Consider the following 27,915-nt stretch of genomic DNA (forward strand, 5'->3'; position numbering starts at 1 on the left):
TGACAAGTGACCATTTAGTACTGATATGCTTTGCGTCCATTTCTTTTGCGGCCATTTTCGGCTCATATCTATCAATAGCTGTCCAGTGACAGGCCGTCTTACATCTACTTCAAGTGGCTCATGGGGAGAGGGGGTGTGTCTTAAAACTGAGTCAAAAGTTCATTGGTTGCTCCCACGAGTCAACTTTCCAATGACAATTTTAAACTTGATTGTCAAATGGAGAAAGAGAAGCTTAAGTAAAATGATAAAGAAAAGCCATTGGCAAACGAATGAAGAAAAGAAATGGCCAAATCTCATTTTTAAACATGAAATAATAAACAAATATAATTGTTTCTATTTATTTGTCCATTTATTAATGGCTTTATTCATGTATTTTATTTTCATTTTAATAGACTGATTTATTTCTTCATTTTTGTTTTTACTGGCTTTCCACAGATTCCATACTTTAAACAATATCACGCTTATTAATCTAAGAATGAAAAACATCAATAAACCACAGAGAGAGAAACCAAGTTCACACCACATGTATTCTGAGGGTTTTTATCACACACTGTTTTGGTATTTTGCATATCTGGGCTTGTAGCTCTTTGTTTATAAGTATGTGTGATGCAAATTATAAATGATGAATGTGGCAAAATTGTTCAGTGTTGCAAGTATTGGTTGCCAATCAGAATGACTCATTCTTATTTGCACAGGCAAATCAGTTATTTGTATTTAGGATGTACCCCTTATTCTAGTACATTTCTTTTTAAACTGAGAAATTGCTCTCAAATGAAAATTTATGCCCTGTTATTCATTATACTGGCCAAGAACTTGTTGGATATAGAGGATGTCAAAACTCAAGGTAGGATTTAGCAATAATAAAGGGGGCATAGCATGCTGGTTTGTTTCAAAAGATAATATTTAGGATAGTTTTTTTTTTTTTTGTTAATGCATTAGGTATTATGAACTAACAATAAAAATACATATATATTTTACTGCATGTATTAATCTATATTTAGAATTTATAATTGTTAATGTTACTTTAACAAAATACAATTGTTCATTGTTATATGTAAACATATAAAAAACAAATATTATCTATTTTGAAACCAATATTAATAAATGCTGTAAAATTATTGTTCATTGTCAGTTTATGTTAACTACTGTAGGTAAAAAAATGTAACAAATTGAACCTTATTGTAAATTGTTACCGACTTTTCTATTTTATTTATTTATTATATAATTTCAAACCTCATATACTTTATTTTTTTTTTACTAAAAATTACATTTAAAGTGCTGCAAATACATTTACGGGCCACTGTATGACCTATTACTGTATCTGCATTTCTCATGAATGTTTATAAATGTCATTGCAGGTTAGACAATGGACTGGCAAACTCCTAATACTTGATTTCATCTTCACGTACCTCATTATGCAATGTAAGATAATCTGTTCATTAATTAAGTCAGAAATATAAGATATAGTGGGAGACCTGACCTAGTTGTCACAAGGGAAGTTGTCAAAAGTACTATATTACAGACTGATTTCCCTGTGAATTCTTGTGAAAACCTTTTTGTGCTAAACTTGGTCAGTGCCAAGATTTGAAGGTCTGCCCTAAGTGGCCAGATCCACAGAAGGCAAGTCATATGTGCTTTATATGTTGAAATTCTATACAGTTTATAAGTAAAAAAATGTGTTGGCCGAAGCAATGGTTTGATGTTTGCGTACGGTAACGTTTACGTTTTTGCTGTTTCATTCACTGTTTTCTGTTTCTAGATTCTTTACTGTATTAATTTAGCTGAAAAACACACAATACTAGTGGTCCCTAACCCTGTTCCTAGAGGCCCCCCAACACTGCACATGTTATATATGTCCCTTATCTGACACACCCATTTCAGGTCGTAGAGTCTCTTCTAATGAACCAAAGAGCTGAATCACGTGTGTTTGATTAGGGAAATATCCAAAATGTGTAGTGTTTGGGGGGCCTCCAGGAACAGGGTTTGGAACCACTGCGGACAGGTTCCATTGTGACAACTTACACTAGAGTGACAAGATGCACACCATTTAGGCATGTATAAAGTGTATTGTAACATTGTTTGTCTTCTCCTGGCTTTTATGAATGTTTTATAGCTTTAATTATGAGACCTGCAGAGACTATAAACTGCTCCCAACCCAGCACAGAATCACTCTTAAATGCCCTGAGAGGAAGCTTCTTCAACAAAACTGAAGTACGACCAGTCCTTCATCTGACCACTCCTACAACGATCAGTGTAGGTTTTGCCATGTATGCTATTTTAGATGTGGTAAGTAAACAGATTTGAAAATGTATTTAAAAATGTGGTAACATCACACTGAATAATGTTCAGCTTACTTCTATTATTTTTGGATGTTTTCCCTTTTAGAATGAAAAAGCTCAAATCTTGGACACATTTCTCTATGTGTGGTTTGTAAGAAACTATTTTTTAATTGTCTACATGCATTTTATGGTTTGCCTACAACAACACTGAACTATCTATCATACATTTTCATGTTGTCACTTGATATTTCGGGACATATAATACATGTGCATTCTCACACAAAACAATCTTGTTTTTATTTTATATCATCTTCATTGTTGTTGTTTTGGATTACACCAATGGAAATCCATTAATAATGAGGTAACACTTTATAATAATGGTCCATCATTAATAGGTAACTATGCCTGCATTAATGCATTAATTAATACCGAATTAATGAGTAGTACTACATTAACACTTTAGTTACTACAATGAACTAATATGGAAACATGATTAACCAATCTGTATGTAATTGCAAACTGATGACTGAGGTAGTTCACTGTTAGTAAATCATTAATTTTGAATTAGATTTTCCTCATTGAGAACTATCAACTAACTATGGCTAATTTAAAATAACTACTAATTAATTACTAATCAAAACATTAACATGTCTAAAATGTGAATGATTATGGTTTTATTGTGAAGATGATCATGAAATGCACCTTCAGAGAAACATGCACCTCACCTGTGTTCTTTGCTGGATTTATGAACACAACAGCTCTCTAAATCATGGCTACAGTGTCTGGTAGAGCTTTAGATTCATGTCCCAACATGTGTATTCCTTGGTATATATCTTCTGTTCATTACAAATTATTAACTTCGGCAGGTTTGATATTGCTGGAGGTCTTTTTAAAGTAATTTTGGTAACCCATAATTAATGAGTCAAGTATTACCACATCAACATCAGAATCAGAATCAGCTTTATTTCCAAGTATGCTTACACATACAAGGAATTTGTCTTGGTGACAGGAGCTTCCAGTGCACAACTAAACAAAAAACAATACAAAAACATCAGCAAGACATAGATAATATATATATATATATATATATATATATATATATATATATATATATATATATATATATATATTATACATATACGTACATACACACAGACACACACCTTCATACATACACACATACGTAGTGCAAATCTAAAAGAAATTTGTTATATAAAGTACAAAAATACAGTAGCCTATGTTATGTACAGTGCAAAAAGTTGTTTTTTCCTTTGTATGTAATGGCAGAAGTGGATATGTTGGATAATATAAATAGACTTAAACTGTGTATTGCACATAATTATTGCTCAATGGGCAGCTTTAACTGTTCATGAGATGGATAGCCTGAGGGAAAAAAACTGTTCCTGTGCCTGACAGTTTTGGTGCTCAGAGCTCTGAAGCGTCAGCCAGAAGGCAACAGTTCAAAAAGGTAGTGGGCTGGGTGATTGGGATCCAGAATGATTTTACAGCATTTTTCCTCACTCTGGAAGAGAATAGTTCTTGAAGGGGGTGGGGGGGCAACCAATAATCCGCTCAGCAGTCCGAACTGTTCTTTGTAGTCTTCTGATGTCTGATTTCGTAGCTGCACCAAACCAGACAGTTATTGAAATGCAGAGGACAGACTCAATGACTGCTGATTAGAACTGCATCAACAGCAAAGCAAAGGAAAGGCAAAGGAAGTACAACCTCTGATGGGCCTTTTTCACAATGGAGTCAATGTGTGACTCCCACTTCAGGTCCTGTGAGATGGTAGTGCCCAGGAACCTGAATGACTCTACTGCTGCCACAGTGCTGTTTAGAATGGTGAGGTGGTCAGTGTTGTGGTGTTCCTCCTAAAGTCCACAATCATCTCCACCGTTTTGAGTGTGTTCAGCTCCAGGTTGTTATGATTGCACCAGTAAGTCAGCCGTTCAACCTCCTTTCTGTATGCAGACTCATCGTCATCTTGGATGAGGCCGATGACAGTAGTGTCGTCTGCAAACTTCAGGAGCTTGACACAGGGGTCCTTGGTAGTGCAGTCATTGGTGTAGAGGGAGAAGAGTAGTGGGGAGAGCACACATCCCTGGGGGGCACCAGTGCTGACTGTACAGGTGCTGGAAGTGAATTTCCCCATCTCAAAAGCTGCTGCCTGTCCATCAGAAAGCTGGTGATCCACTGACAGATAGACATGTGAACAGGATTTTGGTTTAACTTAGTCCGGAGAATAGCTGGGATGATGGTGTTGAAAGCCGAACTGAAGTCCACAAAAAGGATCCTTGCATTTCCCCGGTCTGTTTAGATGTTGCAGGATATGATGGAATCCCATGTTGACTGCATCATCCACAGACCTGTTTGCACGATAACCAAATTGAAGGAGGATCTAGAAAGGGTCTAGTGATGTCCCTCAGGTGGGCCAACACCAGTCTCTCAAATTACTTTATGACCACAGACATCAGGGCGACAGGTCTGTAGTCATTAAGTCCTGTGGTTTTTGGTTTCTTAGGGACAGGGATAATAATTGAGCTTTTGAAGCAGCATGGGACTTCACACTGCTCCAGTGATCTATTGAAGATCTGAGTGAAGATGGGGGCCAGTTGGTTAGCACAGGATTGGAGGCACACTGATGAGACACCATCTGGGCCTGAAGCCTTCCTCATCTTTTGCTTCTGAAAGACGCGGCACACATAATCTTCACAGATCTTGAGTACAGGTTGAGTAGCAGGAGGGGGGTTGAGGGGGGTTCCAGGAGGTGTTGGTGTTTGTGTGTAGTGAAGGTCAGAGTGGGTGTGCGGTGTGAGATTGGGCCTTTCAAATCTACAGTAAAACACATTCAGGTCGTCAGCCAATCGTTGGCCACCACAGGCTTGGGGGTAGGAGTCCCGTAATTAGTAAGTTGTTTCAGGCCACTCCACACTGATGCAGGGTCGTTAGCTGAAAACTTGTTTTCCAGCTTCTCAGAGTAGCTTCTTTTAGCCACTCTGATTTCCTTATTCATTGTGTTCATGGCCTGATTATACAAGACTTTATCCCCACCCATGTAAGCATCCTCTTTGGCATGGCAAAGCTGTCTGACCTTTCCTGTAAAACATGGTTTATCATTGTTGAATGATAAAAAGTCCTAGTAGGGATGCACATGTCATACAGAAACTGATGTATGATGTAACAGTATCTGTGAGCTCATCCAGGTCTGTAGCTGCAGCTTCAAAAACACTCCAATCAGTGCAGTCAAAGCAGGCTTGTAGTTCCAGCTCTGCTTCATTAATCCATCTCTTTCTAGTCCTTACAACTGGCTTTGTTGATTTTAATTTCTGCCAGTAGGTTGGAAGAAGATGAACCAGAGAGTGATCAGAGAGTCCCAAAGCTGCACGTGGGACAGAGCAATTTGCATCCTTTATTATTGAGTAGCAGTGATCCTATATATTCCTGTCTCTGGTGGGGCATGTAATGTGTTGTTTGTATTTGGGCAGTTCACGTGTGAGATTTGCTTTGTTAAAATCCCCAAGAATAATAATAACTGAGTCCGGGGATTGTTGTTTTGTGTCTGTGATTTGATCAGCCATCTGTTGCAGCGGTATGTTCCCAGACGCGTTTGGAGCGATGTAAACACACACCAGAATAAGTGAGGAAAACGACGAGAATAGAAAGACGGCGGGTAGAAAGGCTTACAGTTAATAAAGAGCGCTTCCAAATTAGGACAGCACATTCTCTTTAACGTTGTTACATCTGTACACCAACTTTCGTTGATGTAAAAGCATGTTCCACTGCCTCTCGTTTTCCCCGTTAACTCCGCGATCCGCTCTGAACAGCTGAAAGCCTGGCAGATGTAATGCGCTGTCCGGAATGGCTTCACTCAGCCAGGTTTCTGTGAATCACAGTGCAGCTGAGTTTGAAAAGTCCTTATTTGTATGTGTGAGGTGATGTAGTTCGTCCGTTTTGTTGGGAAGAGAGCGAGATTCGCTAGATGAATGCTCGGGAGTGCTGTTCAAACGCTGCACTGATGGAGTTTAACCAGTGCGCCAGCTCGTCTCCCTCGCCTGCATCTCGTAGCATGTTTAAACAACACAGCTGCGCCTCTGACTAAAATGTCCAGCAAAATGTCTGAATATTCAAAAACCAGGAATAGATTATCTGATATGTGCCGCCGAATGATCAGCAGTTCGTCCCTGGTAAAACTGACTGGAAAAAGATTACTAAACACAGGACAAACAAACAAAAATAACAAAAGAATTGGAGAGCTCCACAACGAGGCGGCCATCTGCGGTGACATCATGTTCGTTTTTTGTTAAACATGAAGGAATTACAAAGGTCATGGTAACATATTATTAACTAATGATTACACATTTGAATATACACATCCATTTTTTTTTCATAGAGACTGTAGGTTAATATTAAAAGAAGTGTTTAATTTTATGTGAAGTGCATTTTTTTTCTGAGTAACTTAATGGATCCAATGAAAAAATAATGAGTGTCTGGCCCATCAAGCTTCTAATCCAATCATGGTTCACCATATTCTATGCTCGCTGAAACTGAAAGAAGAGAAAGTGCGATTTTGCTCTGCCCTCCCGTTGATCCGCCTGCACACGGTATACTTTAACATACATTCTGTTCTGTTCATACCCAACATAGGCAAAGGAAACATATCAAATTAATTTGATAAAAATTGGATCTATTTACAGAGTGAGCTGTCTAGGCCGGAAGTACATATGTGGAATCAGCCTCATGCTGCACACCGGTTTTCTCTCCATTTTCTGTTGAAGACTTGTGAAGATCAACACACTTGTCCTTCAGACACATAATTGTATTATTTTACTTTATGTTAATAGATAAGACTTTTAAAACATGTAGTAACTGTGAGCACCAGCAATTAAAAGCATTATCCTGCTAAAGGTTTGTAGCCTATGGAGTCATTCAAATTATAATTTTTTTTTTAATGTCTGTGAATGCTTGTTAGCTACCTGTGTGATTAAATTAATAAAATGCAGTAACAAACACTCGAGTATTCATTACTAACTGACAAGTAACACCTCAGTTACTATAATTGGTTCATAATGTGTTTTCACTTTCACTTTCACTTAAATAATGGCCCAGATAACCTTTAACTCCCAAGGAAGGAAACAGTAAGATCTCATTAATTAATAATGCATTACCATGACCCTCACTTTAAAATAATGGTCCAGATTATTAGTAATACCGTCATACTTACGTATGTGAGAAGACTTGACTCATTATGTATGGGTTACCAGACTTATTTAAAAAAGACCCTCAACAATATCAATAAACATAACAGAAGAGATATGCAAAGGAATACACATGTTGGGAACGCTATATTTCTGTAAGGTAAGCTGACTATGATCATGGCCGTAACCACCATGGACATTGAGGGGGACATATTATTCATAATATTGGTCTACTGATATGGGTTTTTTCCATGGTTATTTATTACATTATTACATTTGTTCCCCATCAGTCTTGAATATGTGGTTACATCCTTGAGTCTGATATTCTACCAGACACTGTAGCCTTGATTAAGCTACCTGTAAGCTACATTCATTATTTAATTCCCACAAAGAACCCATGCATGATCTTGTTCACAATAAAAACATATTAATTCACATTTTAGACATGTTAATGTTTTGATTAGTAATTAATTAGTAGTTATATTAAATTAGCCATAGTTAGTTAATTGTTCTCAATGAGGCAAATCAAATTCAGTTATTATTGATTAACTAACAGTGAGCTACCTCAGTCATCAGTTCGCTATTATTTACTGATTGGTTAATCATGTTTCCATATGAGTTAATTTTAGTAACTAAAGTGTTAATGTAGTACTACTCACTTGACCTGCATTCATTTCTGCATAATTATCTATTAATGACGGACCATTATTATAAAGTGTTACCAATAATGACACTCAGTATTTTGCAGAGCTGGAATATTGAAGGTTTGAGCTGGGATCCTGATGAATGTGGAACAGACAGAATTACGTTGCCAAGAAAAAAGTTCTGGAGGCATGATATCGTCATCAATGAATTGTGGGTTTTTAAAGCATTAAAAACAAAATACCATTGTATTAAAAAGGAATTGTTTGAATACATTTATATGACCGTAGATCAATGTACTGATCTTACTTTATTAATCAGATAAGTATTGCTGTATACATTAGACAGGGTTCCCACTGTAATGGAAAAACTTTTTAATTACATTTCTATTGGCAAGACTAGGAATGAATAAGAATTTTTAATGAATGTAGTGATAGAATAATTTTGTTTGGTGTAAGCCCTGTCCTACAGTTCAGTGACAGATTCTCACTCTAAACATCAGATCCTGCAGGAAGACAACGGCAGGGGTGGGGAACCTACTCCAAAAGGACATTTTAACCCAATTAAAAAATTATACCCCCCAAAAAGATTCTAGAACAATTAAATAAACTCAGAAAAAAACCAAGCCTATGTCTTTAGGAGGAAAAGAACAAATCACAAAGATCCAGAAATATAACCGTGTGATATGCCTGTGAAAAAAGAACCATCGCAAAAGCATTGAGCATTGCATTGTAAGAATTGTTCATGCAATACCCTTGCAAAAAGGGATCAATGATCATGTTATGCAGGCTAAAATGAAGCTTGGCTTCAGGGAAACATTGGAAATTTATGCTAAAAACATGCAATGAAAATGACAGAGGAACTTGGGTTTTGTTAACTTCAAGGTTTTCTTACTTTTAACCAAGTTTTACTCAACCCAAGACCAATATCTAGCTGATGATATATTTTAGAGCATAGTGAAATCAGATTTGTGAGCAAATTGTTTGATTGAGTGGATTCTTCTCAATGAATCAGCCGATCCAATTCACAAATTGGTCTGATTGATTCATTAGTAAATCTCTTCAAAATTGAATTTTAAAAAGCTTACGAAGTAATCAAAACATGACTGGATAAGTCATGAAATTCCATGTATGACTGCATAACTCACTGCTCTGTTACATTTTATAGAATCAGTGACAATCAAGCCCCAAGCAGCTATTATCTGTCTCTTGACAACACTGGTTTGATAGAAGATGGGCTGCCGTACCATGTGGTCAGCTCCTGCAACCTAGACATCTATTCCTTTCCATTTGATGTTCAAAACTGCATATACACATTTAGTTCATACAAGCACACAAGTGAGTATCCCTCTGTAAACTTCAGTAAGATTATCTGTGATTGTATTTGTGATGACAATTAACAGGTTCTTCCTTTACAGAGCGAGATATTCAGCTATCATTTTCAGAGCCAGTAGAGGAGACACTTCGGAAATCTTTGAATTACATGGAGACTAGAGGAGAATGGGAACTTATCACCATGTTGGCCAGCAAACCTAATGACTCAATATACTTTAACTTTGATGGGATGGATTCATGGGATGAACTCAAGTACAATGTTTGTGCCAACTTCAATTCTTGAATTGAAACTATTAATTACAGATTTTATTTGATCTACCTATTATAGAATATCCCTACTAGGGTTGAGAATTACAGTGTTCCTTCCACATCAGCGGAAAAATGCAGAAGTTCTAGAATCGTTAATGGAAACAAACATTGTAAAAGTCTAGTCATTAAAGATCATCAAAAATCTTTAAATTTTAAATTGGCATTATTCTGAATAAGATTCAGTTCTCAATTCTCAACCCTAAAACTCTGTCTACACTGGATGAGAGCATCACATAACGTCCCATTAAAACCAAATAGCTCCCATTATAGTCAAGTCAAGTGGTTTTTATTGTCGTTCAACCATATACAGTTAGAACAGTACACAGTGAAACGAGACAACGTTCCTCCAGGACCATGGTGCTACATAAAACAACATAGAACAAACACAGAACCACATGAGACTACACAGACTAAATACAATTTCTAAATAAAGTGCACGTGCAAACGTGTGCAAAAAAGTACGGGACAGTACAATAAATTACTAAAAGGAACAGGACAAAAGGCACAGTGTGAGACAGTGCAGCGCCGACCAGAACACATTTGTAAACTGAGTAGTGCAACAAGATGACACTTTATAAAATGCTAAATGTAAACATAACATACTATGAAATAGTTTTCTATGGACATAGCAGTTATTGAGGTAGCAGCCAGGTATAGAGTGACAATGAATTAAAGTGCAACTCTGGACATGTTCAAAAGTTGGGTGGTGTACAGGTATGTGTGTGTCAGTCCAGTCCCTGAGTATTGAGGAGTCTCATGGCTTGGGGGAAGAAGCTGTTACACAGTCTGGCCGTGAGGGCCTGAATGCTTCGGTACCTCTTGCCAGACGGCAGGAGGGTGAAGAGTTTGTGTGGGGTCATACACAATGCTGGTTGCTTTGCAGATGTAGCATTTTATGTAAATGTCTTTGATGGAGGGAAGAGAGACCCCTATGATCTTCTCAGCTGTTCTCACTATCCTCTGCAGGGCTTTGTGGTGCAAGTCCCAAACCAGGCAGTGATGCAGCTGCTCAGGATGCTCTCAATAGTCCCTCTATAGAATGTAGTGAGGATGGGGGGTGGGAGATGTGCTTTTCTCAGCCTTCGAAGAAAGTAGAGATGCTGCTGGGCTTTCTTGGTAATAGAGCTGGTGTTGAGGGACCAGGTGAGGTTCTCCGCCAGGTGAACACCAAGGAATTTGGTACTCTTGATGATCTCCACAGAGGAGCCGTCGATGTTCAGTGGAGAGTGTTCACTATGTGCTCTCCTGAAGTCAACAACCATCTCTTTTGTTTTGTCCACATTCAGAGACAGGTTGTTGGCTCTACACCAGTCCGTTAGCTGCTGCACCTCCTCTCTGTATGCTGACTCATTGTTCTTGCTGATGAGACCCACCATGGTCGTGTCATCGGTGAACTTGACGATGTGGTTCAAGCTGTGCATTGCTGCACAGTCGTGAGTCAGCAGAGTGAACAGCAGTGGACTGAGCACACAGCCCTGGGGGGCCCCAGTGCTCAGTGTGGTGGTGGTGGATATGATGTTCCTGATCCGGACTGACTGAGGTCTCCCAGTCAGGAAGTCCAGGATCCAGTTGCAGAGGGAGGTGTCCAGGCCCAGCAGGTTCAGCTTTCCAATCAGGTGCTGAGGAATGATTGTGTTGAATGCTGAGCTGAAGTCTATGAACAGCATTCGAACGTATGAGTCCTTTTTATCTAGGTGGGTGAGGGCCAGATGGAGGGTGGTGGCAATCGGTTGTGAAGATACGTGAACTGCAGTGGGTCTAGTGAGGGGGGCAGCTGGGTCTTAATGTGCCTTATGACGAGCCTTTCGAAGCACTTCATGATGATGGGTGTGAGTGCGACGGGACGGTAGTCAATGTGGCAGGGCACTGAAGACTTCTTTGGCATGGGGACGATGGTGGTGGCCTTGAAGCACGTTGGAACAACAGCACTGCTCAGAGAGATGTTGGAGATGTCGGTAAGAACATCTGCCGGCTGGTCTGCACATCCTTTAAGCACTCAGGAATGATGTCTGGTCCAGCAGCCTTCCGTGGGTTGACTCTACGTAGAGTTTTTCTCACATCGGACGTGGTAAGACAGAGTACCTGGTCATTGGGAGGAAGGGTGGTTTTCCTTTCCACGTCGTTCTGCACCTCAAACAGAGCATAGAAGTCGTTCAGCGCAGAGATGTGGTCTGAGTAGCCGAGGTGGGGGCAGGGCTCCGCCCGGTAAACGCCTGGGATGTTTGTGTAAAGAAGATCAAGCATGTTCGCCCCTCTCGTTGCAAAGTCCACATACTGATGGAATTTAGGGAGCAATGTCTTGAGATTTGCATGGTTGAAATCTCCGGCGACAATAAACAGTACGTCAGGGTGAGCGTTCTGATAGCCCCATACAGTTCACAGAGCACATCCTTAACATTAGCGCTGGGGGGACTATAAACTCTGGTTATTATGACAGTGGTGAATTCCTGTGGTAAATAAAAAGGTCTGCATCTAACAGTCACAAGCTCCAACAGTGATGAGCAGTAGCTAGAGACTAGCACAGAGTTCTTACACCAGTCTGAGTTGATGTAAACACACAAGCCACCACCCCGAGTCTTCCCGCACATTGCTGCATTTCTGTCGGCACAAAACGAGGCGAGCCCGTCTAGCTGAATGGCTGCTTCCGGAACTCTGTCGCTGGGCTACGTCTCCATGAAAACAAAGACGCAGCAGTCTAAACTCATGCTGCATATTCTGCTGGAGTCAGATGTAGTCCAGTTTATTGTCCAGGGAGCAAACATTTGAGAGCAGGATAGACAGGAGAGCCGGCTGGCTAGGGTTTGTTTTTTGCCTAGCATGGACCCCCGTCCTCTTGCCGCGCTTCCGCTTCCTCGCGCACTGCTTAAGATGTCCTCTCCTCCGACCACCAGCATCAGACGACACCAAGGACTGGAGGCCTGGTCTCCATAGCAAGCCGAGGATGCGTAGCTTCTCCTGTAGATCATCATGCAGCTTGGTTGTTGCATGAGTCTTATATTTTAGTAGTGTCTGGCGATGGTAAACACGAACACCGGTTGCTCCGAAGTCCATGTGCCATAAAAATCAAACAAAACTAACAAAAATAGCACCATTTTGGATCCGGAGCGGCCAATGTGTGCTACCGCGCCGCCATCTTAGATCAAAATGTGGTGTGTCGCATTCTGCACTGACATTAAATTAATACAGAATTCTATTCTAGAACTACTTCTTGTGTTCTGTGTGTTGCATAGGGAGTGCTCACTGGTTAAAGAGAAACAAGTTGTTCATTAAAATAGACAGAGAAGTTGTAGTTGTAAAGGTAGTCATGGCCGAGTGATTTGATAAAATAAATTTACATCCTGCCTTGCTATTAAGTCTACTATGTTCCTGACTAAGACCTAGTGCATATTTATTTAGAAATGTAACACCTGGCAACGATGGAAAGTCTTTCCACACCATTCTTGCCATGTGGTGCTAATCCTCCGGTACCTTTCTGCATGTGAAAAAAGAATCTTTGAAAAGCCATTCATTCATCTTAACCAGGACTGTACCATTACAGTTAACATTCTTTCTGCTCCAGTCAGATGTGTTGCTGATGCTGAATCGGTCGGTTGCGTGAAGGTATTTGAGCATAAAGTCAAGGTATGAGGACGCTGTCCCAGTCCTATAAAAATTTCCGCAACATCCCTTTGCTGTTTGTCAGGCAGTGTCAGAGGAGTTACACTCTTCTTGCTGAAACAAGACACTATTAAGTGACTCGATGCATCCCCAATATTAGCTACTATTAAGAAAGGAGGAAAAATAAGGCTGTGTGTTGACCTTTGTTAGCCTAATAAAGCCTCAAATGGGCTAATTGCTCAGTGAGTTGATAGGCGCAGCAGTGCTTTTGACAGTTGACTTGGCTTTAGTATACCACCAACTTCCACTACATGATGACTGTCTTGATCTTACCACATTTACCACACACAAAGAAATGTTTTGTTACTGTCGTGTTCAATATGGATTGGCTTCAGCTCCATCTGCTTTCCAAAAAATTATAAAAACAGTACTGAAGTCAAGTCAAGTCAAGTGGTTTTTATTGTCGTTTCAACCATATACAGTTAGTACAGTACACAGCAAAACGAGACAACGTTCCTCCAGGACCATGGTGCTACATAAAAACAACAAAGGACCAACATAGGACCACATGAGAATACACAACGAAATAAAATACCTATATAAACTACCTATATATACCTATATAAAGTGCACGTGCAAACATGTGCAAAAAGTACAGGACAGTACAACAAATTACTGACAATGAACAGGACAATAGACAGTGCAGCGCCGACCAGTACTGGGGTGAGGAACAACCTTGTTGATATATTTGTCTATGCTGCTTCACAAACTAAACACAACAAAATTTTGAAAACTGCCCTTCAGCGTTTGACCAATGCCAAACTGACACTGAACATGCAGAAGTGCACATTCAATCAGACTTCTCTAAACTTTCTGGGCCTCTTAGTTTCCAAGGAAGGAATTCTGCCTGAAACTGCTCACATTGAAGCAATCATTGATGCTCATTTTCCACATGACTTACCTTCCCTGTGGACTTCCCTTGGATTAATTTCATGGTACAGCAAATTTATTCCAAACTTTTCTACAGAAGTGGAGCAAATGTGTCCTCTTGTCAGGAATTTGATTGACACACACTTGGAATGGACTGATGAGGCAGACAAATGCTTTCATATACTGAAAGCTGTGCTTGTAGGAAGTCCCGTACTCGCTCTTTTTGACCCCTCTCTTCCAATTTATGTGTCAACGGAAGATTACGATTATGAACTTGGTGGAGTGTTGACACAGACCCATGTAGATGGCTTAGACTGCATAGTGGCGTTTGCCTCACATACACTCCCTGAGACAGAGATAAAGTGGAAAAAGAGGCTTTAGCCTGTGTCTTCGCTGTGGAAAATGGAGGCCTGACCTGTGGGGTCATCACTTTATGCTGAGAAATGACCACAAATCATTAAATACTTTACTTGCCACAAAGGTAATCAGGAGGTCTGGAATGCTAGAGGCAAGGTAGTCAGCTTGATTGCTTTGTTTCTTCTATGACAATGTGTTCCATCCAGGATCTCAGAACCAAGCGGCAGACTGTTTTTTTTCAGTGGTTGATTTTACCATAACCTCTTAATCCTACCCTGAGCTTGGTCTGCTGGGAGTACAAATACTGAGGGGCTGTCCAGACAACACGATGACCAGAAACCCAGCTCTGGCTTCAATCCTCTCAATTTGTGATGAGTTGTCAGTGCACAATGGACTGATAATGTGAGGTAAGCATAATTTCTATGTGCAATACTTGTCAATTTGGCCCATTAAACTCACCAGGTACTGGTGAGAACAAATTAGAGACTATGATAATTGTACTGGTGGGTTCAGGAACGACTCCTGAAGTACCTAACAGCCTGGGCTGGATGGCGTTTATAGAAGTCCCTGATCAGGTTTTTGTCCAGGATGTGGTGAGAGGGGACCCAGGATCGTTCCTCTGGCCCATATCATTCCCAATCAACCAGGAACTGCCTTCTTCACTGCACCAACCATGTGTCCATAAGATGCTGGACTGTGTAGACTGGCTGACCATCGATGATACATGGTGCTGGAGGTGGCCTAGTGGCAGGAGGGAGAGGACTGTACATCAGAAGCTTCAACTGGGAGACATGAAAGCTTGGATGTATGCACATGGTTCTAGGTAGTAGGAGTCAGTAAGAAGCAGGGATTACTTTCTTTAGAACCTTGAAGAGTCCAATGAATCTGAGGGCCAGCTTGCATGCCTCAATCTTAAGGGGAAGGTCCTTACTAGACAGCCAGATGCTCTGCCCTGGACATAGATGTAGTGCCTGTCTGCATTGACAGTTGTCCTGTCATTACTGTTGCTGTGAAGCCTTGAGTAGTGCAACTCTAGCCCTCTTCCACACTCTGCGGCACAGTTGAACCAGATATTGGGCAGCCGGGAGCCACTTCAGACTCCTGCACAGAAAACATAGGAGACTGTTAACCATATTGACACTCAAAAGGTGACATACACGTTGAAGAGTGGCGGAGGGTGTTGTGAGTGAATTCTGCTCATATCAGGAGCCTGCTCCAGGATGCTGGGTTGGAAGAAGCCAGACATATCAAAGTTGTCTCAATCTCTTGGTTTGGCCTTGGTCTGTCCATTCGATTGAGTTTGGAAACCAGATGAGAGACTGGCTGTGGCTGTGGAAAATCATGCAACCGAACAATGTGCTGCAACAGAATTTCAGCAGTCTCTTGAGCTGAAGGAAGTTTAGGCAATAGTATTAAATGGCAAGTCTTATAAAATCTGTCCAACACTACAAGAATGACACTGTTACTTCGGGAGGGGGGTTAGGCCAGTTACAAATTCAAAAGAGATGTGTGATCAGGGTCAAGAGGAATAGGAAGACGTTGTAAGAGACCTTGTGGAAGAGATCTGGAATCCTAGTGCTTGGCACAGACATGACAGGCATCATCAAAGGCTCTGGTGTCTTCATTCATTTTAGGCCACCAGAAGCATCTGCGTATGAACTCCAAGGTCCTAGAAACCGCTGGATGGCATATTAGTGATGTGGAATGATCCCACTGCAAAATCTCTGAACGCACCATTATAAGAAAAAAGAGACGCCCTAGTGGGCCATACCTGGGTCAGCTTCCTGCTGCTTTGCTCATCTGACAAAACCCTTATCTCTGGGGACTGAACTGAGTGGGGTGGGTCAAACTGCCTGGAAAGGGGAATCTGACTTTTGATTCTTTGAGCCTGGTCGATAAGAGAACAAAATCAAAACAATTAAAAAAGAGAGCCCAATGGGCCTAGCAAGAGTTAATCCTCTTAGCCTCCTGGTAATAAGCAAGGTTGCAGTGGTCCGTCCATACAACAAAAGGATGTTTGGCCCCCTCCAACAAACAGACAGTTCTTCAGGAGCTTGGATGCTCTTGTAGAAGATAAGTATGTCATCCAAGTAGACATATACAAATCTGTCCAGCTTGTCTCTCAAAACACCATTAATCAAAGCTTGGAATACAGCAGGGACATTAACCAAACCAAAATGCAAATCCTGATACTCGGAATGGCCATTGAGTGTATTGAGGTCTTTCTTCCACTCGTCTCTAGAGCAAATGTGGACCACATGATTTGCATAAACCTTCAGTGACTGAGATTCTGCAAAGTTATTGTGCAAAACCCCACTCCACAACCAGTATTTCCCCATCAGAGCTTCTGCACAATCCTAAAATTAAAACAAAGTGTAAAGTTTTCCACTAAGGAAGGGTCGGAAACAGCGTCAGCTTCAAGGGTAAGCTTTCTTTTAATGTATATTTTAACAGTTTCAACAAATGACATTACAATTGATTCTTGGCCTTGGTGTCAGGCTCTCTCTCTCGATGCTCTGTGGCTGCTGCTTTTTATCCGCTCTCCTCACGCTACTGCAATTAGACACAGGTGTTAGGCTTAATTTAGCTCAGGTGTAAGCACCCTTACCGCTTTTCTCTCCCGGACGGGCGCTTGACCACGCCCCCACTGCCACATACCCTCACCGCCCGACTCAGGCCGGGGCGTCATCCGGCCTGCCTACCACTCCCTCCCCCCCCCCATTTATGGAGAGGAAGTCAGCACCAGCCATCTGCACCCGGTCTGTGGACCACCTTGAACTTAAAAGGCTGGAGGGCCAGATACCAACGGGCGATCTGGGCGTTAGTATCTTTCATGCGGTGGAGCCACTGCAGTGGGGCATGATCCGAGCAGAGGGTGAAGGCCCGCCCCAGCAGGTAGTATCGGAGCGTGAGGACCGCCCACTCGATGGCCAGATACTCCTTCTCTACGGTGCTGTACTTGGTCTCCCTCAAGGAGAGCTTCTGGCTAATGTACAGCACCGGGCGCGCCTCCCCCTCCACCACCTGTGAGAGTACGGCCCCCAGCCCTCTGTCTGAAGCATCCGTCTGCAAAACAAAAGGGAGAGAGAAGTCAGGTGCATGCAAAAGCGCCCCCCCACAAAGTGCAGCTTTAATCTGTGTAAACGCTAAATCTGTTGGCACTGCTCCGACCATTGGACCGGATCTGGAGCCCCCTTTTTAGTGAGGTCAGTCAGCGGGCTGGTAACATCCGAATAATTAGGCACAAACGTTCTGTAATAGCCAGCCAGCCCCAGGAACTGCCTCACCCCCTTCTTGGTCTTAGGTCTAGGGCAAGTCGCAATCGCCGCGGTCTTGTCAATTTGGGGACGCACCTGGCCATGACCCAAGTGGAACCCCAGATACCGTACCTCCACACGCCCAACCGCGCACTTTTTCGGGTTTGCCGTGAGCCCCGCCCGCCGCAGCGATCTCAGGACGGCCCTCAGATGTTGCATGTGCCGCTGCCAATCGTTGCTATAAATGATGATATCGTCTAGATAGGCAGCGGCGTAAGCAGTGTGCAGTCTGAGGATCCTATCCATGAGACGCTGAAACGTGGCTGGTGCCCCGAACAAACCGAAAGGAAGCGTCACGAATTGGTGTAATCCAAACGGCGTGGTGAAGGCCGTTTTTTCACGGGATATTGGTGTCAAGGGGATCTGCCAATAACCCTTCGTTAGATCTAAGGTCGAATAAAACCGAGCAGTACCTAACCGATCGAGCAGTTCATCAACACGGGGAATTGGGTATGCGTCAAATTTAGACATCACGTTGACTTTTCTATAATCCACACAGAAACGTACAGACCCGTCGCTCTTGGGAACAAGGACGACCGGGCTGGACCAATCGCTTTAGGATTCTTCTATTACTCCCATCTCAAGCATCGCGTCCAATTCTTCCCGAACTATTTTCTTTTTATGTTCGGGCAAGCGATAGGGGCGGCAACGTAGCACCACGCCCGGCTCGGTCTCGATGTGGTGTTGTATGATGTTTGTGCGGCCTGGTAGAGGAGAAAACACGTCTGCAAATTCCTTTTGTAGTTCGGAAACCTCTGTGAGTTGGCGCGGTGAGAGGTGGTCTCCACAAGGAACCGGGGTGTTAGGATTGCAGGATTTGTTTACCTCCAGTCCGAGCTCCACCCTCTCCGGAACTACCGTTGCCAACGTCACAGAGGCCGCCTCTTCTCTCCACAATTTCAGGAGGTTGAGGTGATATATTTGACACGCGCCCCCTCTATCGTTACGTTTAACCTCATAATCGAGATCCCCTACTCGTCGTGTGACCTCAAAGCAATTTCGAGCTCGATGTTGGGAGTAATACAAGCACCTTATCTCCCGGTGCAAATTCCCATAGCTGAGCACCCCTGTCATACAGCCGGCGTTGGCGTTCTTGAGCCTGGAGCAAATTCTCCTGTGTTAATTGCCCCAGTGTGTGGAGTTTTGCTCGAAGATCAAGAACGTATTGAATTTCATTTTTACTATTAGAAGGTCCCTCCTCCCAAGCTTCACGGATGACGTCGAGGACCCCGCGTGGGCGTCGCCCGTACAGCAGCTCAAATGGGGAAAACCCTGTGGAGGCTTGCGGAACCTCTCGTACTGCGAATAACAGGGGGTCCAGCCACTTATCCCAATTCCTAGCGTCTTCGTGCACGAATTTACGAATCATATTTTTGAGCGTTTTATTAAATCGTTCCACCAGTCCATCTGTCTGAGGATGGTACACACTAGTGCGAATCGACTTAATGCCCAATAGTTCGTAAAGTTCGCGAAGTGTTCGTGACATAAAAGTAGTGCCTTGGTCGGTGAGGATTTCTTTCGGAACCCCCACCCGGGAGATTATCTTGAAGAGTGCCCCGGCAACACTATGTGCTGAGATGTTGCTCAGAGGCACTGCTTCCGGATATCGCGTTGCGTAATCCACCAGGACTAACACAAAGCGATGTCCGCGTGCTGTCCGTTCTAATGGCCCGACGAGGTCCATTCCAATTCTCTCGAAGGGGACCTCAATCAATGGAAGGGGGCGCTAAGTCGCTTTTGGGGTGGCCGGTGGGTTTACCAGCTGATATTCCTGGCACGCCGCACACCACCTGCGGACGTCGCCGCCAATGCCCAGCCAATAGAAACGGGTTATTAGACGGAGAAGTGTCTTCCTTTCCCCTAGGTGACCGGCCATAGGATTATAGTGAGCCACCTGGAAAATCATTTCCCGGCGGCTCCGTGGAATCAACAATTGTGTCACCTCCTCCTTTGTTTGAGCGTCCTGCGTCACTCTGTATAACAGATCTTTAATAACCGTAAAATATGGATATGAAATGACGACGCCCGGCCGGAGTTGTTGACCATCGATTACTCTCACTTGGTCAAAAGCGTGCTTAAGGGTTTCATCCCGCGACTGCTCCAAGGGGAAGTCCCCCTCCGGGAATTCCCTGAGAGGAGGGGCGACAACCTCGCCCCTTCCCTCGTCATTCGGAGCAGCTGAGGATGGCCCCGGCTCCGCCTCCCCTGCCAAAGCATCGCACATCACACATCTCTTCACTTTCATGCAGGACCCATCCGCACAAATTCCCTCTAATATATTTCTAAAATTCGGCCAATCAGTACCCAAGATTAGTGGATGGGTGAGGCGGGAACTAACCGCTGCCTCCACTCTATGTTTTCCTCCCCGGAATTTGATCGCCAAAGTCACCATGGGATACTTGTGAACATCCCCATGCACACACCTCACCCTCACCTGTTTAGCTGAGCCCAAAGCCCCGGGTTGAACCAAGCGTTGGTGGATGGTCTCCGCACCTCCAGCAGGCCGGCCCAGGTGCCACGGCCGCACCTGTGCTGGCAGGCGCCCCCACATGAGGAGGAGAGCGGCTGAAGGACGGGGAAGGGGTAGGCGGGTTCTCCCACGGCCGGGAAGTTGGTCTCGGGTATCCTCCATGCCTGAGCGGGGCAGGAACGGGCCCTGGGGAGAGAGCAGAGTGAGAGGGCACAGGGGAGGGGGAAAAAATAGGGGAAGACACAGGGGAATGAGAGAGAGAGAGAGAGCTCATCCGCTCTCGGAATCGCCGCCATGTGGTCCTCCGCAAGATGAACGGCTTCCTCCAGCGACGCCAGGCGTTGGCACTGGACCCACTCCGCCGTTCTCCTAGGCAAGCGCTGAACAAACTGCTCCAGTACCACCTGATCGACAAGTCCCTCGACGTCGCGGTCCCCCGCAAGCAGCCACCTCCAACAGGCATCACGGAGCCGCTGGGTGAACGCAAACGGGCGGTCGGACTTATCCAGTTTCATAGCCCGGAAGAGCAGCTGATTTTCTTCCGGGCTCCGACCAACCCGTTGCAGGATGGCTTTCCTCAAGTCTATATAGGCCAGGAGGTTTGTTGCCGGCAGTTGTTGCGCCGCGAGTTGTGCTTCCCCGGACAATAGAGGGACTAGGCGGGCTGCCCACTGGTCTTGCGGCCAACCCCAAATTTCCGCCTTACGTTCAAATAAATCAAGGAACGCCTCTGGATCATCTGCCGCCCCCATCTTCTGTAACGCAGGCGGGGGCAGTGTGGCGCGGGTGTCCGGGGTCGCGGCTGCGGCTGGAGCGGCCTCCTGGCGGAGGAGGCTCCGGATGGCGAGCCGGTCCTCTGCTTGAGCCTGCATGATCTCGAAGAACCGACGATCCTGGTCCTGCCGGAGCTCAAGCAGGGATTGTTGGTGGCCCTGATGGAGTGTAGCGAGGGACTGGAGGACTTCCGCCAGCTGGGAGGACTCTATGGGGCGACTCTTTTCCATAGCTTGGAAAAAAATTGTTCCTTCTTTTCCCGGGTTTCGGCACCAATGTAAAGTTTTCCACTAAGGAAGGGTCGGAAACAGCGTCAGCTTCAAGGGTAAGCTTTCTTTTAATGTATATTTTAACAGTTTCAACAAATGACATTACAATTGATTCTTGGTCTTGGTGTTGGGCTCTCTCTCTCGATGCTCTGTGGCTGCTGCTTTTTATCCACTCTCCTCATGCTACTGCAATTAGACACAGGTGTTAGGCTTAATTTGCTCAGGTGTAAGCGCCCTTACCGCTATTCTCTCCCAGACGGGCGCTTGACCACGCCCCCGCTGCCACACAAAGGCTGACATATTTCCTGTGGGGGAGGAGTGACAAATGTTTATAAGTGAAGAACAATGTTCAGGACAGACAGAAGAAAGCAAAACATACACTGACATTTGGAAAAAAAATGCCAAGTGTATCACTTTCAAGGTCGGAGGTTATGTGAGAGTGTGAAAGCCTGACCACGTACCTAAAGGCAATCCTAAGTATACTCACCCCATGTCCATTCGTAAAAAGATTGGACCATGTACGTTCGTGCTTAGTGATGGAAGGAAGTGGAATGGAGTGAGGCTTATTCGCTTCCCAGATCAATCTGAGAAAGCTATCTAACACAAGGCTGAACTTGTGCTGGTAGCCATAAGTGTTTGAACAAGTCACCAAGAAGTCTCAGCCTCAGACGGCACGCCCACGGACCTCACACAGTCTGTGCACTAACTGTCTGATGCATTTAGCACACAAAAATGTTAAATGCTTTCTCAATCTAATAAGCGCAAATCTGATTGGCTGGTTCGATGAAATTTCCACGAGTAGATGGACAAAGGATGTTTCATCAGTCCATCTGGAAGCTGAGTTGTGTTCATAAGTTTCTGTGTTGATAGAAGAGCGCTTCTGAGGATTAAATTAACACAGAATTCACCAAAGTTTAAAGATATTCAGAGTTTCATTTGAGGCACGTAGTAGAAAATTAAGCGAGATCCACAAGCAGAGCTGCATTTTCTGCTTTGTTTACTTAGTTATGTCTATGAAATTCTCTATAATGAGTTTTTCTGTGCTGTAGGTTTTCTACACCTTATCTGCTATTTTCCCATGTGTTTCCTGTGCAATCACTTGCAGACACTCACGCATCATTATATAAATATTTTTTCCCCATATACATCTCTGATAACCCTGCTTCTAAACACCCCGTAATGACAAAACTGACTGTGACTGGTCGCTTTACATGTCAGTTAGATAGATTTTTCAGTCTAAATGGCCAGTTCTTGACCAATTGAAGTGACTATAGACCCCAGACCTATGCCGCAGTCATAGGCCTGGGTATGAGAGACTAGTCACCAAGTACCATTACTTTATAATGGTGTTTCCTGTCAGTTGCATAGGTGGTGCTCACTGGTTAAAGAAAAACAAGTTGTTCATAAAAAAAAGACAAAGAAGTAAGTTGTAGTTGTAAGGGTAGTCATGGCTGAGTGAAAAAAATTTAGACTTATTTTATACCTGCCTTGTCTACCAATTTCCTGAGTTAGACCTAATGTACATTTATCTCCAAATTCATCACTTCTCTAGCCACTCTATTATCAAATTAGTTTACTTACCAAAATATCAAACATGTTAATATTTTGCCATGAATTTTATTAATTAAATATTTAAATAACTTCTGACATTACATTACAGCCAGCTCATGATGTTTCTGGTCTCTGGTCAACTAATTAAAATATATATATTATTTTATTTTTTTAACCACCTGTTTATGCAGTTTTAGCAACAATAGCATTGCAATAATGGTTATGAAACAAGAATATGTTTATACCAGTGGATTGCTGAAGTCTACCTGAGTTTACCGCTGATTGGTTTGTGCTTTCTGCATGTCTTCTAGAAGACTCACTTTGAAGCTTCCTGTGTGGACAGCCTCAAGCTGTTGCTCAGTGCCATGTCAAAGGATGTGTCCAGCGTAGACAGGGTGTAAGCCTGTCATCCTCTTTTGTAATAAGATTAATTGAAATTTGATTGATTGATTCTAGTTCTTGTGATTGGTCACTTAGATTGTCCTGAAGCGACGGCCAACTCTATATGTGGTGAACCTGTTGCTTCCCAGTTACTTCCTGATTACTGTGGATCTTTTCAGCTTCCTCCTTCCTCCCCAGGCAGTGGATCGTTCTGCCTTTAAAATGACTCTCATCCTGGGCTACACTGTATTCCTCCTCCTCATGAATGATCTGCTGCCTGTTACTGGAAACACCATCCCTTTAATAAGTTTGTTCAAAGCTTTTTGTTTCTTAAAGGGGTCATATCATTTTTTAATTGCATTTTTCCTTACAATATTTTCAGAAAGAAACAGGCCATCTTTTTCCTAAAGTGCCCAACGTAGTCATGACAAATAAGAAAACAATACTAATTTGATGTTAAAATCTTGTATGAAAAGGTATGACTTTTAGACCAACCAATCAACAAAAAGAATTTCAAATCAATACAATACAGGTATCAAATTTTTAGCTAGCCTCCTATCTTAAACTTTATAAAAAAAAAAAAAAAGGAAATTTCAGTGATGACATTTGGTTACTCATTTAATTGTATTTCACTGATGTATATCAATAACCTGCAGTATGAGGCATCTCATCTCTTTCCAAACTCAATGTTTTCTTCTATGGTACACAATTTATTTTCCTAATAATATCATGGTTAGGTTTAGGGTTTGGTTAAGGGGTTAGATTTTATATTTAATTTAGGTTTGGGATTAAAAAAATAATTAAATAAAAAAATGACATAATTCGTATGGTTACGGCTAAAGGTTCCGCCATCTCGTACTCTTATCATGACTTGTTAAGAGACCGTGTTGGCTGCGCCTGCAATTTAAGACTTTTCTTTGTCAAATGAGCATCAACACTTGGTGTGAGCTGCAGGTTTGCTGTCTGTTCTAATATACAGTATATTGTGGCTTAAAGTGATTTTTTTTCACGGGTACCTTACTCATGATAATGCTTTTATAAAACGCCAGAATCAGCAATATGCTAAAAGTCACTAATGTTCAACTCGGTCTCATAGACACCTTGCTATACCTTTATTTTTGGCTCAATTTCATGTATCGCAGCAATTGGGGAAAACAGAAAACTACAGGCACTTCAACAATTAATTGTATTCACTTTTACACAAATACAGCGTAAAAAATGCAAGTTATCAGTTTCTAAAAACTTCCTTTTTGCCCTTTTCCTCAAACAATGCTATTTTATGACATCAAAACACTTTTACTATAGTGTATGACTTGTAAGACGATGCATTTAAACATTTGCATTACATAACCAACTACATTGACAAGCTTCTTTAAGTGTGATCAAATTGTGCAGTTGCTCAACTGATAGAGTGCTGCCCATGCTATGTAAAGGAGTGGAGTCCTGAAGAGCATGTGAGTCGACATGTGAGCCGAAATCATCATAGAAGTACCACAAAATGACGTGGTTCCTTTAGTGTTTTACATCTCACATATGACATTATTGGTTAGTTGTAGGTTAGGGAGTTAGTTTTTGCTGATTTAAAACTCGATAGAGCATTAACCTGAAACACCTCATCAGTTTGGGAGACAGTTTGACTCACTTTTAGCACCACAAAGTGGAAATTTCACCTTGGAACAGCTGCGATAGATTTGGTAAATGTGGGGAGTCGAGTCTTACTGTTTCCGCTTCTGAAGTCAGAAATCCAAGAATTTCAGAATGAGCCGTTTTTGCAGCTTTCTTTCAAGAGATTGTCTTTTTGGACTGCGATATGACCCCTTTTTATGTCAAAAAACATTACCTGATTATTGTTTTGTTTTAAGGATGGGACCTCACTATATTTTCGTTCTCTCTCTATAGATGTGTTTTTCTCTCTCTGTCTTGCACTGATGGTGGTCAGTCTCCTGGAAACAATTGTCATTACTAATATCATGTGTGCCTCAAGTAATTATACCCCTCTACCAAAATGGATCAAAGTGTTGTTTCTGCATTATCTGGCACGTCTGGTTTGTTTAGGCAAGAATACCTCTGACCAAAATTCTCCCACTCAAAGTGAGTCAAACTTAATTAATGTCCTTTCAAATCCTTATTTCCACAACCAGTGAAGAGTTTGCACATGCTTGACTTAAAAATAAATGAATAATACAGTAGATGTGACCCTATTTACAATATACACCGATGAGCCAAAGCATCATGACCACTCACAGGTGAAGCAAATAACATTGATCATCACCTAACAAGACCACGTGTCAAGGTTTGGGTAGATTAGGTTTTAAGAGAACAATCAGTTCTCATTATCAATGTGTTGAATGCAGGAGAAATGGGCAGGAATAAAGACCTGAGCAACTCTGACAAGGGCCAGATTGTTATAGCCAGACGACTGGGTCAGAGCATCTCTGAAACGGAAAGGCTTGTAGGGTGCTCCCGGTCAGCAATGGTGAGCACTTACCGACAGTGGCTGAGGAGGGACAAAACGGCATCAGGTTGTTGTGCGACCAAGGCACATCGATGCATGAGGGCAACGATGGCTATACCGTCTGATGCCGACACAAGGTCTACTGTGGCACAAATCACAGAAAATTTTAATGATGGTTATAGAAGGAATGTGTCACAACACACAGTGCATCACACCCTGCTGCGTATGGGGCTGCATAGCTGTAGACAGGCCAGAGTCCCCATGATGACCTCTGTCCACCAGTGAATGTGCCTACAATGGGCACGTGAGCATCGGGACTGGACCTTGGACCATCAGAAGAAGGTAGCCATGCACATGTGCACTGTTTACCTGGGGAAGTGATGGCACCAGGATGCATTGTGGGAAATTGACAAGCTGGTGGAGGGAGTGTGATGCTCTGGGCAATGTTCTCCTGGGAAACACTGGGTCCGGCCATTCATGTGCCACCTACCTAAACATCGTTGCAGACCAGGTATACCACTTTATGGCAATGTTATTCCCTGACAGCAGTGGCCTCTTCCAGCAAAATAATGTGCCCTGCAACAATACAAAAATTGTTTGGGAATGGTGGGAGGAACATGATGAAGATTTCAAGGTGTTGCCTTGGCCTCAAAATTCCCCAGATCTCAATCCGATTGAGCATCTGTGGGATGTGCTGGACCAACAAGTCTGATCCACGGCAGCTCCATCTTGCAACTTACAGGACTTGAAGGACCTGTTGCTAATGTCGTGATGCCAGATACCACAGGACAACTTCAGGGGTCTTATAGATTCCATGCCTCTGCGGGTCACGCTGTTTTGGCGGCACATGGAGGACCAACAGCATATTAGGCATGTGGTCATAATGTTTCAGCGCATCGGTGTATAAGTGATGCATCTTGCAGTTGATTAGCTATAGGTTACATAAATACTATTTATTGTTTGTTTTTTTAATGGAAGGAAACAACATCCCTTCCTGTTCACCTGAGGAAGAGATGACTGAAATCAAACACCAAGAAAAGGGAACTAACTCACTATTAAACTTTACTGAGCAAGAAGTGAAGGAACTGAGTATGATAAAAGAACATTTGCTCACCATTCGCCAGCAGGTTAACAAGCATTTCTCCAGGGATCAGAAGACAGAGGAGTGGATGCGCTTGGGAGAGGTCATCGATCGATTTATTTTCATTCTGTATGTTGTTTTTCTCTCTGTCAGCTTCTGCACCATATTAATCTTCTGGTTTAACTGGTACAGTTTTCAAAGAGAAGCATAATCTGTACTAGTCTTTCTCATTGAGGATAGTTGATGTCAAATTGCCTATTTTTTATCAACATCAAGACTTTAGGTTAAGATTTACAAAAAAGTATCATATAAGGAAAAATGTATATGTTATGTGCTGTGACATTTCAACATTATCAAAATGTTTTTTGCCTAGATTAGTTAATTTTAAAAGGTTCTACGGTGTGGCAGAGGAGTTTTTAAAAGTACAAAAATTCTGTGTAGTCATTCAATAAATGTGGTCATAAAATCTGCATGAATAATAATTTTTAAAAGAGAAAACAATCTGTTTAAAATGGACATGGATTTTTGTCCTGAAATACTTGGACGGTTATTAAAAACATGTTTTAAGTAAAACATCTATTACATTTTTGAAAATCCTTTTAATGTTATTGATGTTTTGTTTTACATTATTATAATTTTTTTAAAAGTCGTTTTCACATTATAATTATCTGTATTATCAGTCAATAAAGCAATGCTGGGTAAACATGTAATGCATATCATGTTATGGCGACACATTCTTGGCCAAATCTGTTCAAAAAGTGTGACTACTGTTGAGGCCTATCGCAGCTTATGGGCAAAACTACATTTCCCATCATTCTCTGTAGGGCAACACAATAATTATAAAGTACATATAAAGCATAATTTACATACCAAATGTGCATCCTTTGCTCTTCATTGTTCTGCATCAACAAATTGTCCTGTCTTTTACAAGAAGTGAAAAAAGAGAAATAAGTATGAAATTGCCCAACATTTTC

The 27,915-nt window shown here is 42.4% G+C and overlaps 1 protein-coding gene across 1 annotated transcript; it reads left to right on the forward strand.

Annotated features, from left to right (window-relative positions):
* Positions 1-784: 784 nt before the first annotated feature.
* LOC127640962 (5-hydroxytryptamine receptor 3E-like) lies at positions 785-27,213 on the forward strand. The gene is made up of 10 exons (XM_052123705.1): positions 785-844; positions 1,359-1,422; positions 2,114-2,286; positions 2,386-2,430; positions 8,223-8,329; positions 9,284-9,453; positions 9,534-9,709; positions 23,502-23,712; positions 25,305-25,496; positions 26,839-27,213. Exons 1-10 carry the CDS (start codon positions 830-832, stop codon positions 27,150-27,152), a joined length of 1,467 nt encoding a protein of 488 aa, XP_051979665.1. The 5' UTR covers positions 785-829; the 3' UTR covers positions 27,153-27,213.
* Positions 27,214-27,915: the final 702 nt, after the last annotated feature.

The sequence above is a fragment of the Xyrauchen texanus genome, chromosome 50 (genome assembly GCF_025860055.1).
Source record: "Xyrauchen texanus isolate HMW12.3.18 chromosome 50, RBS_HiC_50CHRs, whole genome shotgun sequence".
NCBI lineage: Eukaryota > Metazoa > Chordata > Actinopteri > Cypriniformes > Catostomidae > Xyrauchen > Xyrauchen texanus.